General features: G+C 45.9%; 1 protein-coding gene across 2 annotated transcripts in view; it reads left to right on the top strand.

Annotated features, from left to right (window-relative positions):
- The window catches only part of AK7 (adenylate kinase 7), a 67,505-nt gene that overhangs the window by 15,617 nt on the left and 34,465 nt on the right, over window positions 1-17,423 (top strand). For both annotated transcript variants that reach the window (XM_084792813.1, XM_084792812.1), the window contains exons 5-11: window positions 611-721; window positions 5,750-5,830; window positions 6,771-6,859; window positions 11,230-11,320; window positions 13,339-13,416; window positions 14,862-15,011; window positions 16,246-16,374. In XM_084792813.1, the coding sequence (XP_084648939.1) occupies window positions 611-721; window positions 5,750-5,830; window positions 6,771-6,859; window positions 11,230-11,320; window positions 13,339-13,416; window positions 14,862-15,011; window positions 16,246-16,374 (729 nt within the window). The remainder of the gene's footprint in view (window positions 1-610; window positions 722-5,749; window positions 5,831-6,770; window positions 6,860-11,229; window positions 11,321-13,338; window positions 13,417-14,861; window positions 15,012-16,245; window positions 16,375-17,423) is intronic.

Genomic DNA, 17,423 nt, shown 5'->3' with positions numbered 1-17,423 from the left:
CCCCACGGCTTCCTGCAGGTCTTGTTTTCAGGTTATATCAAAGCGAATTTTCTGAGCTGGGGGGTGGTGGCGCACCCTTTAATCCCAGCACTCGGGAGGCAGAGGCTGGTGGATCGCTGTGAGTTCGAGGCCAGCCTGGTCTACAAAGCGAGTCCAGGGCAGCCAAGGCTACATAGAGAACCCTGTCTCGAAAAACTAAACCCCCTGCCCCCAAAACTGAGTTTTCTGGTCATCCAAAAGCACAACGCAGACATGATGAGAAAGTCCCACCCCCACACAGCCTTCTAGGCCCAAGGCCCAGCATTTTGTTGTTGTTGTTGTTGTTTTTAAGAATATTTTTTGTTTCAGTTGGCACATAATATTTGCATGTGTCTATGGAGGACATTTTGATGAGTTTTACAGAGTCCTTGGTATGGGCATCACTGGGACTGCCTATCACTTGCTTATATGGGAGCTGTAGGAATTCCTCTGTGCTAGTTGGAGATGCGGGTTTCACTCTGGGGAAGCAGTCAGTGTTGCTGTTCCATTGAGTGTGGAAGGAACAACTGCTTTAGACCAAGCAGCGTTCCTTGGCTCTAGGGCGCTAATTTTCACTTTGTGTCTCCCTTAGGACGACACGGAGGTCCCCTTTACAGAAGAGGACTATCGAAGGAGAAAGCATCACCTCAACTTTCAGGACCACATCAATGCTGAAAAAATAATTCTCAAATTTGGAAAGAATGTGAGTCTGGACACGCGGATCATCATGGGGTGGGAACACGGGGATCGTCATGGGGTGGGAGCATATGGATCGTCATGGGGTAGGAACAGGCGGATCGTCATGGGGGGTGGGAACACGTGGCTTGTCATGGGGGGTGAACATGTGGATCGTCATGGGGTGGGAACATACAGATCATCATGGGGTGGGAACACACGGATCATCATGGGGTGAGAACATGGGGGTCATTATGGGGTGAGAACATACGGATCGTCATGGGATGCGAAGGGCTCTGTGTAAGGGGGTGCAGCTGGCCAACTCTGCATGCTCAGCCCCCAGCCCTTCTCAGGGCTGCTTCTGCACGTCCCGGACACATCACCACAACACTGTAAACACCATGGTTTAGTTCCTCATACATCCCCACAGGTGTCAGCCTTGGTTCAAGCAACCCAAGAGAGACTTCCTGGCCTGGAGTGATGGCTTGGAGGCAAGAGCACTGCCTGCTCTTCTAATGGTCCTGAGTTCAATTCCCGGCAACCACATGGTGGCTCACGACCATCTGTAATGAGATCCAGTGCCCTTCTTGTGGCCTGCAGGCCCACATGTGGGCAGATTATTGTTTAAATAATAAATACATTTTTTTTCAGAGAGAGAGACAGAGACAGAGACTTTCTGGCTCAGATTATGATCCAGTCTACTGACCTGAAGGTTCTACTTTGGGTCCCTGGCTAAACTCAGCTTCTACCCCACCATGGGATCTGGGCAAACAACTCAGTTGAAATGTGAAGGAAGGGCCCTGAGTTCTTGATTCCTAGAATCTCTCTCAATGTTTTTCTTCAAATAGCTTTGAAAGGTGCAATGCCCTCCTACAAACAAGGAGACAAGTGGGGCGTAGTAGGCTTACCTTTAATCCCAGCACTCGGGAGGCAGAGGCAGGTGGATCTCTGTGAGTTCCAGGCCAGCCTGGTCTACAAAGCGAGAGTCCAGGACAGCCAAGCTACACAGAGAAACCCTGTCTCCAAAAACCAAAACAAAATCTTCTTAAAAGGAGGGAAATACAGGTCTGTATAGAATTCAATGGCAGAGTGCTTGCCTGGTATGGTTAAGTCCCCAGCACCATCACTTTAAAAAAAAAAAAAAGCTACTGTCACAGCAAAATGTCTTATTTGGCATGTATGATAATTTTATCTTTTACTAAAACAGAAGATGTGAGTAGCCAGTAGTAATTGAGAAGTAGTTCAGGGCATGCAGACAAGTGCTTTTCATCTGTGGTCCATGCTACGCTCCAGAATCTCACTAGTCCTCCTTAGAATTCTGTGAGGCGGGTGCTGCTGCCATCATCCCAGTCAACTTGCAGATTCCCAAACCTAAGGTTCTATTTCATGAAAGAAAGAAAGAAACAAAGAAATAAGGAAACAAAGAAACAAAGAAAGAAACAAAGAAGCAAAGAAACAGAGAAAGAAAGAGAAAAAAAAAAAGCAGAGCAAGTGATGAGGGATGACAGCTCTGAAGCGCCACCTTGTGGTTTCATAAGATATAACAGGGATTTCAAACTGGTTCTGTCCCTGAAGAACCCATGGACTTGAGTATGAAAGTGCTAAAAACAACAGACAGCGGAGGTTGTGGCTTATACCTGCAATTCCAGCAGCACTCATGTGCTCGACAGGAGGAGGGTGCATTCAAGGCCAGTCTGAGCTACATAGAGAGACCCCAATGACAGAAACAAGCAAGCCCAAGGTGGGTGCACACCTTTAATCCCAGGAGACAGAGGCAGGAGGATCTCTGTGAGTTTGAGGCCAGCCTGGTTTACATAGCATGTTAGTTCCAGGCCAGGCAGGAATACACAATGGGACCCAGTTTCAAAACAACAGCAGCACAACACCAGACAAACAGAATGGAAGAAAATTAGACATTCTAGTTCAACTCTGGGGGCAAGAGGGATGCTGGGGATTGGGCCAAAGCTTTACACGTGCTCGAGCAATGAGACAGCAAAATCAAAGGAATAATATATCAGAATAGATAAATGTCTTCCAGCTCCATATTTCTGCTGTTTTGTTAAAATTTACACCCTGTTGATGACTCACGTGTCTCCTTGACTAAATGAGACTGTATCTATCACCACACAAAAACTAAGTGTCTGGTAGTCTAAACAGAGGGCACACCTTGTTCAAATAGCTTGCTTTCTTCTCTTTTTTTCCCCCCTTCATATTTTTTTCGAGATAGAATTTGTCTATGTAGCTTTGCCTGTCCTGGCCTTACTTTGTAGACCAGGGTGGCCTTGAATTCACAGAGATCCTCCTGCCTTTGCCGACTGGGATTACAGGCATGCACCATTGCACCAAGCAGCTTTTTAATGTTTAAAACAATAAATGTATTATAGAAATTACTAACTTGCAGCTGGGTGTGGTGGAGTGCACCTTTAATCCCAGCACTCGGGATGCAGAGGCAGGGGAATCGCTGTGAATTCCAGGCCAGCCTGGTCTACAAAGCAAGTCCAAGACAGCCAAGGCTACACAGTGAAACCTTGTCTCGAAATCCTGCCTACCAAAACAAAAAACAAACAAGCAAAAAAAAAAAAAAACAAAAAAATAAATAAATTACTCACTCATCCTTAACTCTAAATGATAAAAAATTTATTGTGAGCCATGTGTGCATAGTGTCGCACACCTTTAATCCCAGCACTTAGGAGGTAGAGGCAGGCTGGTTTGTGAAGGGAGCCCAGGACAGCCAAGGATACACAAGGAAACCCTGTCTCAAAAAACAAACAAACAAAAATTATTGTGAAATCTTTTTTATTATTATTTATTTATATTGGTTTCTTGAGACAGGGTTTTTCTGTAGCCCTGGCGCTCGCTCGCTCGCTCTCTCTCTCTCTCTCTCTCTCTCTCTCTCTCTCTCTGGTTTTTGGAGGCAGGGTTTCCTCTGTGTAGCCTTGGTTGTGCTGGACTCACTTTGTTGAGCAGGCTGGCCTCGAAGAAAGCACGGTGATCTGCCTGCCTCTGCCTCCCAAGTGCTGGGATTAAAGGATTAAAGGCATGCACCACCACGCCCAGATGAGATCTCTTTTAAAATTTTTTAGTTTATGTACATAAATGTTTTGCCTGCATGATGTCTGTATATGTATTTTGTGTGTATGTGTGCTTGAGTGTGTGTGTGTGTGTGTGTGTGTGTGTGTGTGTGTGTGTCTGTCTGTCTGTCTGTCTGTCTGTCTCTGTCTGCATTTTCCAGAAGAGGGGCAGATCTCCTGGAACTGGAGTCACAGGTGGTTAAGAGCTGCCATGCAGACACTGGGAAACCAACCTAGGTCCTATGCAGAAGCAATATAAGAGCACATAAAAATAAAATCTATTTTTTGTTTTTCTATGTGATATAGTATCTCACTAGGAAGCCCTACTGTCCTAGAACCCAATATATAATCCCAGCTGGCCTTGAACTGGGAACTCTTCCTGTGCCTACAGATTACTAAAATTAAAAGTGTTTGCCGCTGTTCATGGCCCCAAATAATTTTTTTAAAGATTTATTTATTTATTATTATGTATACAGTGCTCTGCTTGCGTGTACTCCTGCAAGCCAGAAGACGGCACCATATCACATTACAGATGGTTATGAGCCACCATGTGGTTGCTGGGAATTGAACTCAGGACCTTTGGAAGAGCAGGCCGCGCTCTTAACCACTGAGCCATCTCTCCAGCCCCCCAAATAATTTTTTAAGACAAAGTTTTGCTATGTAGACCACTTGTCTTGAATTTGCCTTAACTTTTTAAATCCTTAGATTACATGCATGTGCCGCCAGGCCTACTTAAAGAAAAAGAAAATCTATCCTTTAGTCTATGAATTTCTGTCTTAGTCAATGTTCTAGTGCTGTGAAGAGACACCACTGAGGCAGGGTTTCTGTTTGTAGCCTTGGCTGTCCTAGAATTCATTCTGTAGACCTGGCTAGCCTCAAACTCAGATCTGGCTGCCTCTGCCGGAGTGCTGTGATTAAAGGCGTGTGCCACTACTGCGAATTGTACATGAATACATCTTTGTTTAACCTCAGTAACTTTCCAAGCTAGTCTCACTATCCAGGTGATACAAGGATGGATCCTGTCTCCACTTTAAGAGGAAGGTATCATTAAGGCCACAACAGCCTTCTAGCACTGAGTGGGTTCTGGGAATCCCAACTCTGGACCTCATGGTTGGCAAACACAACCTTTTTTTTTTTTTAATTTATTTATTCAGTATACAGTGCTCTGCCTGCATGTACACCTGCAGGCCAGAAGAGGGCATCAGATCACATTATAGATGGTTGTGAACCACCATGTGGCTACTGGGATTTGAACTCAGGACCTCTGGAACATCAGTCAGTGCTCTTAACCTCTGAGCCATCTCTCTAGCCCTGGCGGACACAAACTTACTCATGGAGCTGCCTCCCTGGTCCTGAACAGTGTCAAATGTAACTGGAACAATTTCTTCCTTGACTCCAAGGCAGGGGAAGTGAGCAAAGCATTTCTCAACTGTCACCCTCCCCACACCCCTGCCTAAGATGTTTGTCCTCAGTGCCAGCATACAGATCACAAATGTTTTCACAAGTAACTACTCTGACTTAACTCAGTTATTCCTTCCTATCTGAAACATTTCTTTCTTTCTTTCTTTTTCTTTTTTCTTTCTTTCTTTTTTCTTTTCTTTTCTTTTCTTCTTCTTCTTCTTCTTCTTCTTCTTCTTCTTCTTTTTTTTTTTTTTTTTTTTTGAGATAGAGTTTCTTTGTGTAACAGCCCTGGCTGTCCTGGACTCACTTGGTAGACCAAGCTGGCTTTGAACACACAGAGATCTGCCTGCCTCTCCCTCTCAAATGCTGGGATTAAAAGTGTGTGCCATCATGCCTGGCTGGAAACATTTTTTATTTATATGGAGTAGTTGTTTTCCCCTCAGGAGGGATTCTGTCTCTGTCCTAAAGAGTGCCTAAGGAGCCCAGAAGACTAACAGTCTGCAACAGTGTCCATTTTAGTTACGAAGTCTAGGTGAAAATGACTAAGGCTTTATCAATTCTCTCTTTTGTTTTATCCATTTTAGCCCAAAAAGTTTGCAACTTATGTAGTCGCTACAGGACTTCAATATGGAGCGGAAGGAGGCATCTTACACGCCTTTTTTAAGGTCTGGCTTTTCAAAGACTAAGTCACTTCTTTTTTTCTTAATTCTTAATTTAATTTCACTTTCAAGTTACCTTACAAAGTTACAGGTTCCCCACCCCACATCCCTGCCTTTGTCCTCCTTCAAGACCTAAGACTGAGCCAGATGTGCTGGGGCATACCAGCACCTGGGAGGCAGAGGCAGGGGGATCGCTGTGAGTTGGAGGCCAGCCTGATCTACAAGATGAGTGCAGGACAGGCAAGGCTACACAGAGAAACCTCGTCTTGGAGAGAAAAAAACAAGCACAAAAACCCTAAGACTATGTGGATTCCTTGCCGTTTAGTTTATTTGATTTACTCTACATGTGCATGTAATATGTGTGCTAAGACCTGAACATGCCTCAACTCCAGTATAGGGGACAGAGGACAGCCTTGTGGGGTCCCTTGTGTGGCAAGCAGTCACCTGCTAAGCCATCTTGTCAGCCCACTGTGTGTATTCTTCCTTCTCCCTGCAAGACAGGGTTTCTGTCCCTGGTGGTCCTGGAACTGACTCTGTAGACCAGGCTGGCCTCGAACTCAGACTTCTGCCTGAGTCTCTGAATCTGAATGAGGTCTTCAGATTTCCCAGGATTTGGAGGATACAGGGAAATGGGAAGGAGACCTAGGAGGGGTGGAGAGAAATGACAGTGTTGTCCGTGTCAAGTGTGAAAAGACTCTACAAGGTGAAGAGCCGTCTGGGAAAAATAAAGTTTCCCGTTGGGCTAAATAGTGCAGATCATTAAGTAAGATCTAATAGTTTACAACTAGATTTTTTATGGGACCAGTAAGGATGCGAGTAAGGAGGGAAGAGGATCCAAGAGGGACAACCGGAAGCCAGGCGTGGTGGAGCTTCTGGAGCCCTGAATGACCCGGATGTAGGCTGCAAGGGAGAAGGAACACAAACCCTCTGCTTGTCTCTCCCTCAGATGGCTTGGCTGGGTGAGATGCCTGCACTACCGGTTTTCGGAGATGGAGCCAATGTCATTCCAGCCATTCATGTTTTTGATCTAGCAGGGTAAGAGGTCTCCCGGAAGCGTGACTCTCCTGGGTGACTAACTTGTGTGATTAACCCGCAAAGTCACAGCGCTGAGCTCCTCGCCCGTCTTGGTGTATTCATTCTTCATAGCGCCGTGTAGAAGGCACTTAGTACTGCCATTTCCCCTCTGTATGCATCTGTAGCCTCACTTTTTTTTAAAAATACAAGGTTTCTCTGTGTAGCCTTGGCTGTCCTGGATTGGCTTTGTAGACCACGCTGGCCCCGAACTCACAGCGATCCGCCTGTCACTGCCTCCCTGAGTGCTGGGATTAAAGGCGTGCGCCACCACGCCCAGCCCCGTATCCTCCCTTCTAATCCGAAGTGTAGCTCCATCTCTTAGAGAAAATCAGCTCTGGGAAAGAAAGGGTTTGGGGTGCACATTCTGAGCAACCCATTTCTTCTGCCCTTTGTCTCAGATAAGATGGATGTCAATGTCACACCCACAGCCAAAGTTCCAGAAGCCAGTGATCTGTAAGCAGGACGTTTCACCTCCACTCACTTTGTGACAGGGTCTTCCTGTGTAGCTCAGACTTCCACCTTAACTTCCCCAGTGTGCAGAATTCAAATCTTATAGGAATCCTAGAAGGAAATAAGAAACTCGTTTATGCCGGGCGTGGTGCCGCACGCCTTTAATCCCAGCACTTGGGAGGCAGAGGCAGGCGGATCGCTGTGAGTTCGGGGCCAGCCTGGTCTGCAAAGCAAGTCCAGGACAGCCACGGCTAACACAGAAAGACCTTGTCTTGAAAAACCAAAAAAGAAAAAGAAAAAAAGAGAAAAAGAAAAAAAAAGAAAAGAAAGAAAGAAACTTGTTTATCCTAAGGCCATGGCCTGTGAACACAATTCCAGTTCCCCTAAGGGAAGGGCTAGGCAAGGGAAGCGGTCACAGGACTTCTATAGCCTCAGAGCAAAGCAATCGTAAATCAGTACATTCAATAAGCACACTGTCCCCACACTAAACAGGTGACAGGAATATCACTGAGTCTTTTCTCTGGTGAGCAGATGTTATCTTATAGTTTTGCCTTTGTTTGAGGCCTGGAGAAGGCTAGAGATCCGCCAAGCTCAACAGAACCTTCCCTTACAGGAGGATTGCCTAGTAGACAGGAGGATGTCCGTGTCCAGAGGTTGTTCTTCTCCCAAGGGCCTGCAGAAACTTTGACTCTAGGTGTGCAACAGTCCAACAGCAACCGGCCCCACAAGGTGCTCTCCACCCTGGGGGGACAAGCCCACAGGCTCATCACACAGAGGAGGCTTTTCCTGTCTCGCACTTGGCCTGAATTATCCACACTCCCCAAGCCTCCCAACCCAGCCCAGGCAGATCCTGACTCTAGTGACAGGGCGGGTAGTTGCTTCTCTGTTGTTGGAGTACTAGCCTTGGGGTCCCACAGCTGGGGCTTGACTCTGCCCTGAGGGATGGTCTCCAAGGGGCTGGTCCCAAGCCCAGATTTTTCCCCTCTTTAAGAGAGGGGCTCTGTTTTTGTTGTTGTTGTTGTTTTGGTTTGGTTTGGTTTTTGGTTTTTTTGAGACAGAGTTTCTCTGTGTAGCCTTGGCTAGCCTTGGCAGTGTAGACCAGGCTGGCCTTGAATTCACAGCAATCCACCTGCCTCTGCCTCCCGAGTGCTAGGATTAAAGGCATTAAAGGAGGAAGATATCAAGAACAGTTCTGGGCTAACCTGGGCTAGACAGCAATATCCTCTCTTTTTTTAAAAATATATTTTATTAATATATTCAGATTACATCTAAATTGTTATCCCATCCCTTGTATCCTCCCATTCCTCCCTCCCTCCCATTTTCCCCTTACTCCCCTCCCCTATGACTGTGACTGAGGGGGACCTCCTCCCCCTGTATATGTTCATAGGGTATCAAGCCTCTTCTTGGTAGCCTGCTATCTGCATATCCTCTCTTATTACTTGGGGAAAAAAGCCTAAATTTGCCTTTGCCAAAGCCAACCTTAACTTGAGGAAAGAAGTGATTGAATGTGCCTTCTTAATTATGTTATCAGGGTTTTGTTTTTCAGTTTTTCTCACCCGCCCCCCAACCCTGACCCAGATAGTTTCTCTGAGTTTCTCAGTATCACTCTGGCTATCCTGGACTCACTTTGTAGACCAGGCTGGCCTCTGCCTCCCTGAGGGATGGCATTACAGGCATGCACCACCTCACCTGGCTACATTCTTAAAACCAAATACTCCACGTGAGTCCTTTTTGAAGCTGGAGGGCAATTTCATTTGCAAAAGAAAAATACCCTAGGGAAGAGAAGCTGTGGATCTCAGCAGCTGCACTGAGGAAAGAAATAGAGGAAAGGAAATAAAGGAAATGGAGGGGGGAGGGGAAGCCTGCGCACCAGTCACACCAGTCCTTACTAGCTTACTTACAAACAGGATGAGTTTTGCCTTTTTTTTTATTTATTTAAAACAGTGTTTTAATTTATTTACTTGCATGAGATATGAGTATGGTATGATATGTTTACATGAATTGCCACAGTGCATATGGTAAATAAGGGAAGAATTTATGGTAACCATTTCTCTTCTACCACATGGGCCTTGAGGAATCACACTGCACCGCAGTCATCTGATTCGATGGTCAGCACTGTTAGGAGCTAAGCCATCTCAACAGCTCTACATCATTATTATTTAAAATATTTTTGTTAAAATGATATTCCTGTAATACTGATAGTTGAAGCCATGCATGCAACTTGCTCAGCAAAATCCTTAAAACTAATCTACACACTTAAGTTTTATATTTTAAGGTAAGCTATTAGTAATATGGCCAGGTGACCTTGAATTCACTCTGTTGTCTGAGAAGGGCTTGTTTTTTTGTTGTTGTTGTTGTTGTTGTGGGTTTTTTTGTTTTTTTGTTTTTGTTTGTTTTTTATGAAAGGACTTTGGGCCCTTTCCAGTTACTTTTTTTAATTTTCTTCCTGCAGATTTAGCTTCGAAGCTAAAATCCTCTGAGATGTTAATATGAAATAGATGAGAAATGAACATTTATTATTATTATTATTATTATTATTATTATTATTATTATTATTATTATTATTATTATTATTACTTCTTTTTTCATACCCAGTGCAGGGGGTAGGACCCAGGACCAGGCGTGGGCTAGATGTGCACTCTACTGTGGGCTAAGTAAACATGTAGATGTACACATTTTTATTTCATTTTACAGAAAAGGAAGCTAAGATGAAGGTAGAACTGACCTGCTACCACAGTAGATTTCTAATCTGTGTTGTTGCTAGAAATCCATAGATCTGCTCAAAATCCTGCTTTGCCCCTCACCATAATGTCTCTCACTATGGTCTGCTGGGCATGGTGGCCCACGTCTTTAATCCCAGCACTTGAGAGGCAAGACAGGCTGTGTCTGTGAGTTCGAGGCCAGCCTGGTCTACAAAGCGAGTCCAGGATAGCCAAGGCTGCACAGAGAAACCCTGTCTCAAAAAAGAAAAAAAAGAAAAAAAAAGATGGGTAGTCACAGCAGCTGTCACACAGGGATGTCATGAGGCCTTGCTGCTGGTCACTGACTCAGGTCACCTCTGCACCACTCCTTTCAGACAGACACCACATCCTGAATCTGTGTCTCGCTTTGCAAATCACTGACCCCAAGCACAGTTGTGAGACTCACGTGAGCCCCTGGGTGGACAAGCCTTCCTGATGTGAGTGAGGAAGCTGGGGTCAGGTCCTCTGCCTGGGGTTGTGTAGTGAGAATTCTTTAAACAGCACAGAAGTGTTATGGGAATGTTTTAATCCCAGGTGTGGGGGCAGGAAGCAGCTGACTGTGATTTGCCTTGTGCTCTGGCAGTAGCGTGGCTTTGCCAGCTGCAGATAGCTTCTGCGAGTGTATGAAGTTTGGAATCCTGGGGACTTTCCAGAGGGCATATAAATGCTAGAGCCCAGCTGGGTGCGGTGGTTCTGCCTGTAATCCCAGCACTCAGGAGGCAGAGGCAGGTGGATCGCTGTGAGTTCCAGGCCAGCCTGGTCTACAGAGTGAGTCCAGGACAGTCAAGGACACACAGAGAAACCTTGTCTCGGAAAAAAACAAAAACAAAAAACAAAAAAGAAAGAAAGAAAGAAAAAAGAAATGGAAAAATATGTAAGAAAGAAAACAGGTTCAAGCATATCTGTCTTCAGACCTGGTTCTCTTTCTCAGGAGTTCTTCCGTCTGGGGCATGGCACCTAACGTCTTAATGCTCCAATGCTCCCTTGTCTGTAGACTGCAGATAATAGTCCTGCCTTGGTCTTGGTGGACATTAACAGAGGCCACGTATCAAAGTGCCAAGCACCTGCGTGGTTTGTGGGGTTGAGGTCCGTTTATCTCCTTGTTTTCCTGTCTGGTTACTATGCTTACTGGTCCTACAGAGTGATCCAGAACGTCATAGACCACGTGCCAAAGATTCACTACCTGGTGGCTGTGGACGAGTCTGTCCACACCCTGGAAGACTTTGTCAAGGTACAGTGGTCTGTGTCCCCATACTAGTGGGCTAGCTTCAGTACCCGCTAAATGATAGTTACTGACTTCCTATGCTAACAGAGCTTGGGAACCCATAAAATAAAAATGCCCTTACATGTCAAACTGACTATCCGTAACTGCAGCTTAAGTGTTGGGAAATTGCTATCCAAATAACCTTTGTCCAGTATGTGCATGTAAGAAAGCCAGAATGGCCACCATTGGGTTGGGTCATGACAGATGACGTGGGGACTCTGTGACACTTGGCCTGCAGGACTGATAGAGACAGGCTCCCTGAACACACAGGCTCTCTAGACAAGGGTCAAGCAGCTTCAGATAGAGCACCTCCAGCCCAGCTGGCCCAGCTGCTGTGGCCTTCTGGGCATTCACCTTTAAGATTTAGTCCCATAGGCCAGGTGTGGCGGTGCACGCCTCTAATCCCAGCACTTGGGATTTGGGAGGCAGAGCCGGGCAGATCTCTGTGAGTTCACCTAGTCTACAAAGTGAGTCCAGGACAGCCAGGGCTACACAGAGAAACCTTGTCTTGGGGGGAAAAAAAAGAAAGAAAGAAAAGATTTAGTCCCAGGATCCTCCTCTGCAGACTTCCTATCTGTCCCCTTCTCATGTTCCTCTCAGATCAGGAGTCTCCAACCCTTCTCTAAAGCCCAATGACGTCATACACTTGCATGCCACATTGCACACATGGATGTCAGAGGATGTCTTCTTCCACCACATGGATCCCAGGGAATGGACTCAGGTTGCCAGGCCTGGTGGCAACTGCATTTACCCCGCCCAGAGCTGTGTCTCCTCCATGTGCCTCAGCCTGTGTGGGTTACTGTAACAAAAATGTACAAACTCAGGCAGTGCAGGAAACTATGTTGCTTGTGCTTCTGGGGGCCACAGAGTTTAAGGTCAAATTTTTGGTGGATCTGGTGTCTGCTGAAGGCCCCAGACTGCACATCCCTGCCTGTACCTAACATGGGAGAAAGAGACAGGGACCGCCTCCCCCACCCACCCCAGTTCTTTTTTGAGGACACTGTCTTCCTCCTTCACAAGCGGACCCACCATCATAACCTAGCAGCCTCTCCCAGGCCCCAGCCTCTCACACCATCGCCTTGAGGGCAAGGATTTCAACATGTGAGTGGGGAAGGGAAAAGGGCAAACATTCAGACAGCCCAGCACTCAGTGGGGTGGAGGCAGAGGCAGGCAGATCTCTGTGAGTTCGAGGCCAGCCTGCTCTATGAAGCAAGTCCAGGACAGCCAAGGCTACACAGAGAAACCCTGTCTCAAACACAAAAAAGAAAAAACAAAACAAAACACCATTCAGACTAGCTAAAGATAAAATTGTTGCTATAACTAACTGGCTTTTATTTTTAACTCATGAGTTAGGGCAGTGAGAGCTTGAGAGCTCCCACTAAGCAATGGCAGAATAGTAGGATTTGAAGGTGGTTACACACACACACACACACACACACACACACACACACACACACACACACACACACAAAGTTATCTGGGTAGTGTCAGATCTCTCCTCATTGCCTCTTTTTTCCCCCCTCTATGGGTTAAAGCAAAAGGAATTTCCAGTTTTCAGGAAAACAAAACAAAAAACCATCTGCTGCAGGATCTGTCCCTTGGGGGATGTGCAAAACATCTGTACATTTCACTTGCTTATGTGACCTTTAGCTTGAGTGACTCCATTTTGTTTTGGTCTGGTCTGTTGGTGCTCAGTGCAAAAGCTCAGTCTAAAATGATGGGCTCCCATCACACATGTTTGACAATTGCATAGACTCCCTTGGCTGAGCTGTAAACATCCCACAGGACAGTGATGTCCCTGAGGACAGAGACTAAGGCTTGCTCATTTCTGCTTCCTGGTATTTTCAGAGCACGTGAGTGTGTGATCTGTGTACTGTTTTGAAAATGTGTCTTAGTGCGTGTGCTTGGTTATGTTCACATTCACCTGAGAAGTCTTGTCGAACAATATAAGCAAACCAAATAATGCCTCGGTTTCTTCCTAACAGTGCATCAGCAAAAACACCGGCCCTGGAAAAATCCAGAGAGTACCCAAGGAAAATGCATTCCTGATAAAGGACTTGACAGTCAGTATAAGGGGAACGTTTTTTTTTTTTTTCCAAAATTTTTTTCCCTAAATAATATTGAAGGAGCAGAATGGAGTGGATGGGGGTGTGGCTTACAGATAATATTTCCCTCTATACTTATTTTGGGGAGTTAGCCATGAGGCTGCATTATTCAAAAAGATAGATGCTAGCTAGTGTGTCAGTGAAGGCTTGTAACCTCATACTTAAGGTAGAGACAGAAGGGTCAGGAGTTCAAAGGCATATCATTAGTTCAAGGCTAGCCTGGGCTACGTGAGACCCTGTCTCAAACAAACAAACAAAATAAAGACAAAATATATATTAACTGATAAAATATTTTTTAAAGGGCTAGGGCCAGCTTGATAGGCACACACCTGTAACTCCAGCTACCAGGGAGGCTGAGGCAGGAGGATCTGAGTCCATGGCTAGCCTGCGCTACAAAATGACCTCAGTGCTAGCCTGGACAACTAAGTGAAACCCTTTATCAAAAATAAAAAGCAGAACAAAAGGCTAGGGAGCTCAGTGGAGTGTTTGCCTAGCACGTGTGAGCCCTGACCGTTACCCAGCAACACACAGCGGAATGAAGGTCTAGGGAGGCTGAGGGGGCGCTGAACGGTGGAGACCTGACACAGAAGAGTCGATAGTTATCCTCAGCGACGTAGTGACTTTGAGGTTAACCTAGGCACGTGTTCCAGTCCTAGAACAGAAAGGAGAAATAAATGAGTGGAAAGGGAGGGGGAAAGAGCTAGAAGAGAATCTTAGTTTTGGACTTCCAGTGTCTCCTTACTCTTTGTTTTTTTTAAGATTTATTTATTTTATTTATTGCATATGAGTGCTTTATCTGCAGAAGAGGGTATCAGATTACATTACAGATGGTTGTGAGCCACCATGTGGTTGCTGGGAATTGAACTCAGGACCTCTGGAAGAGCAGGCGGCACTCTTAACCACTGAGCCATCTCTCTTACTCTTGAGCTGTTTGTCTAACCAAAAGAAAAACAAAAGCTGCCTGCTCCAGAGAACAGATCGGAAGAGTCTTTACAGATAGCTCAGGGCAGGCCGGGTGTGGTGGCGCACGCCTTTAATCCCAGCACTCGGGAGGCAGAGGCAGGCGGATCGCTGTGAGTTCGAGGCCAGCCTGGTCTACAAAGCGAGTCTAGGACAGCCAAGGCTACACAGAGAAACCTTGTCTCAAAAAACCAAAAAAAAAAAAAAAAAAACCAGATAGCTCAGGGCTGAGGCTGTAGCCCATTGGGAAAGAGTGCAGGTGAGGCCCCGGGTCCCACCTCCAGGACAGCAGTGCAGGCATGAATAAGTAATGTGCTGTGCAGACACTTAGTACTGGATTGATTGACTTCCTGTTCAGTGTCTGGATGCTGGCTTTCCTTAGCCACTTTTGCCAGTGATAAACAAGACAAACTTCCATTCCCTCCCCCCCCACCCCCCACCAGCAAGAGCATCTGGATCACCTGCTAGTGAACCTGAGGATGGAGGCGCTGTATGTGAAGGAGAATTTCAACATCCGCTGGGTTGCCCAAGCAGGATTTGTGGAAAACATCAACAGCATCCTCAAAGAGTACAAGCAAAGCCGAGGATTATTGGTAACTACTGTCGTTTACATGTTTTAAACTTTGGGTGTTTTCATTTTTAAACTTCCGGACAAGTAGCGCACGCCCTTTTTAATCCCAGCACTCAGGAAGCAGAGGCAGGCGAATCGCTGTGAGTTCGAGGCCAGCCTGGTCTACAAAGTGAGTCCAGGACAGCCAAGGCTACACAGAGAAACCCTGTCTCAAAAAACCAACCAAACAACCAAACAAACAAAAACCTTATGGGCCAAACTTAAGACAATTAAAAGTGAACATTGATAATATCAAACTGGTCAGTCTAAAGAAAGGAGTAGATCATTATTCTGGCTTTAGTCCAGGATGAAGTCAGCCTGCCCCAGGAGGCAGGATTCACTCTTGGTATACAGACTAAAGGACTTCACGCTAGTGACTACAACAGCCCCATCTAGGGGCCCAGCGTTGCCCTCATCCCGCCCCCACCACGGCCCCATCACTGCACTCAGATCTACTCCAACTTTGACGCTTATCCCTTCACGAGACTGCAAAGTTCTGGGTGAAATTATGTGGGGTTTTTTTTTTCTTTTTCTTTTTCTTTTTGGTTTTTTCAAAACAAGGTTTCTCTGTGTAGCCCTGGCTGGCCTGGAACTCTCTTTGTAGACCAGGCTGGCCTAGAACTCACAGAGATCCACCTGCCTCTGCCTCCTAAGTGCTGGGATTAAAGGAGTGTGCTACCACACCTGGCTCGTGATTTTTTATTTTTCAAGACAGGGTTCCTCTGTGTAACAGAGCCCTGGCTGTCATGGACTCACTTTATAGACCAGGTTGGCCTGCTGCCTTCTGAGTGTGAGTGCTGGGATTAAAGGACTGTGCCACGGTGCCCAGAAGTTTATCATCCTGGGCGGAAGAATGGCAGCCCTCAGGCAGACATGGTGCTGTAAAGGAGCTGAGAATTCTACATCTTGATCCTCAGGCAGCAGGAGACTGTGCCCCACTAGACCTAGCTTGAACATAGGAGACCTCAAAACCCGCCTCCACAGTGACAGACTTCCTCCAACAAGGCCACACCTCCTAATAGTGTCATCCACTGTGGGCCAAGCATTCACACACATGAGCCTATGAGGACCAATCCTACCCCAACCACCACACCTCCAGTGGAGGCAGAAAGTCTGATGTCAAACTACCAGGTCCAGAGACATCGAGAACATAGTCCTGAAGTAACACCCCTTCTAGCTCCAGAGTGCTAAGAGATATATTCTCTGTTCTCGCTAAGCCAATCAAGATCTGCATTCTTGGTCCTCCTGCTGTGGGAAAATCCAGCATCGCTGCAGAGCTCACCAAGTACTACAAACTGCATCACATCAAACTGAAGGACGTGATTTCTGAAGCCATCGCCAAGCTGGTAACACATTCAGCTAGTTATTGGGAATCCTTCCTTCTCGCCACATGCGCTCCCCAGTCTTGTAATAAGCAAGTGACTAATTTAGAATGCTGAAGATATTTGTTATTTTAATCGGGTTTTGTTGCTGGTCCCTGTTACGAAAATGCTGGCCCTCAGGGACACCTGTCCTCTGTGAGAAGGAGGCAGTTCTTGGAGCTCGGTCTCCAGTCTCTCCCCAAGACGCGTCTTCATCTCTCTCTTATTGACTGGAGCATTTTTTGTGTTGTTTCATTCCATTTCATTTTGTTTTGTTTTGTTTTGTTTTTTTTCTTTTTTTACGTTTTTCGAGACAGGGTTTCTCTGTGTAGCCCTGGCTGTCCTGGACTCACTTTGTAGACTAGGCTGGGCTTGAACTCACAGAGATCCACCTGCCTCTGCCTCCCCGAGTGCTGAGATTACAGCCATGCCTGGCACTTTTTTGTTGGTGTTTGTTTTAAAACGTATTGCATTTTTCTCAGTCTACTATCAGATTCTTTACTGTTTTTTAAAAAATAATTTTGTTAGGAATGGTTAAACAAAAAAACAAGTATGCTTCTATAGATAGTTGTGAAAATCTTTTTTTTTTGGGTGTGTGTGTGTGCTGGGGATGGAACCCAGGGCTTTGTACACACTGAGCATGTGATGTACCACTCAGCTACACCCTAATCTAAAAATCTCGATTTTTATTTTGTTTTTGAAACAGGGTTTCTCTGTGTAGCCTTGGCTGTCCTGGACTTGCCTTATAGACCAACTCACAGAGATCTGCTTGCCTCTGCCCCCCAGAGTACTAGGTAAAAATCTTGATTTTTACAAAATGTGTTTCCTTCAAGTAAGGTACAAACTAGCTCAGCAGGTAAGAACAATTGCTCATAACCGGTTGTAGTGAGACCCTGCCTGCCTCAAACAACAACAATAATAACAAAAAAGAGTTAGCACAGGATATACTACTGTTTTCTTAAAAGTACAGTTAAGGAGCGCCTTGAGGCCCTATCCGTCTTGACAGATGCACACATCCCGGAGACTTTTGCATG

Source organism: Acomys minous (genome assembly GCF_964271855.1).
Source record: "Acomys minous genome assembly, chromosome: 8".
NCBI lineage: Eukaryota > Metazoa > Chordata > Mammalia > Rodentia > Muridae > Acomys > Acomys minous.
The sequence above is the reverse complement of the archived record's forward strand: the minus strand, read 5'-3'. Positions and strand labels throughout refer to the sequence as shown.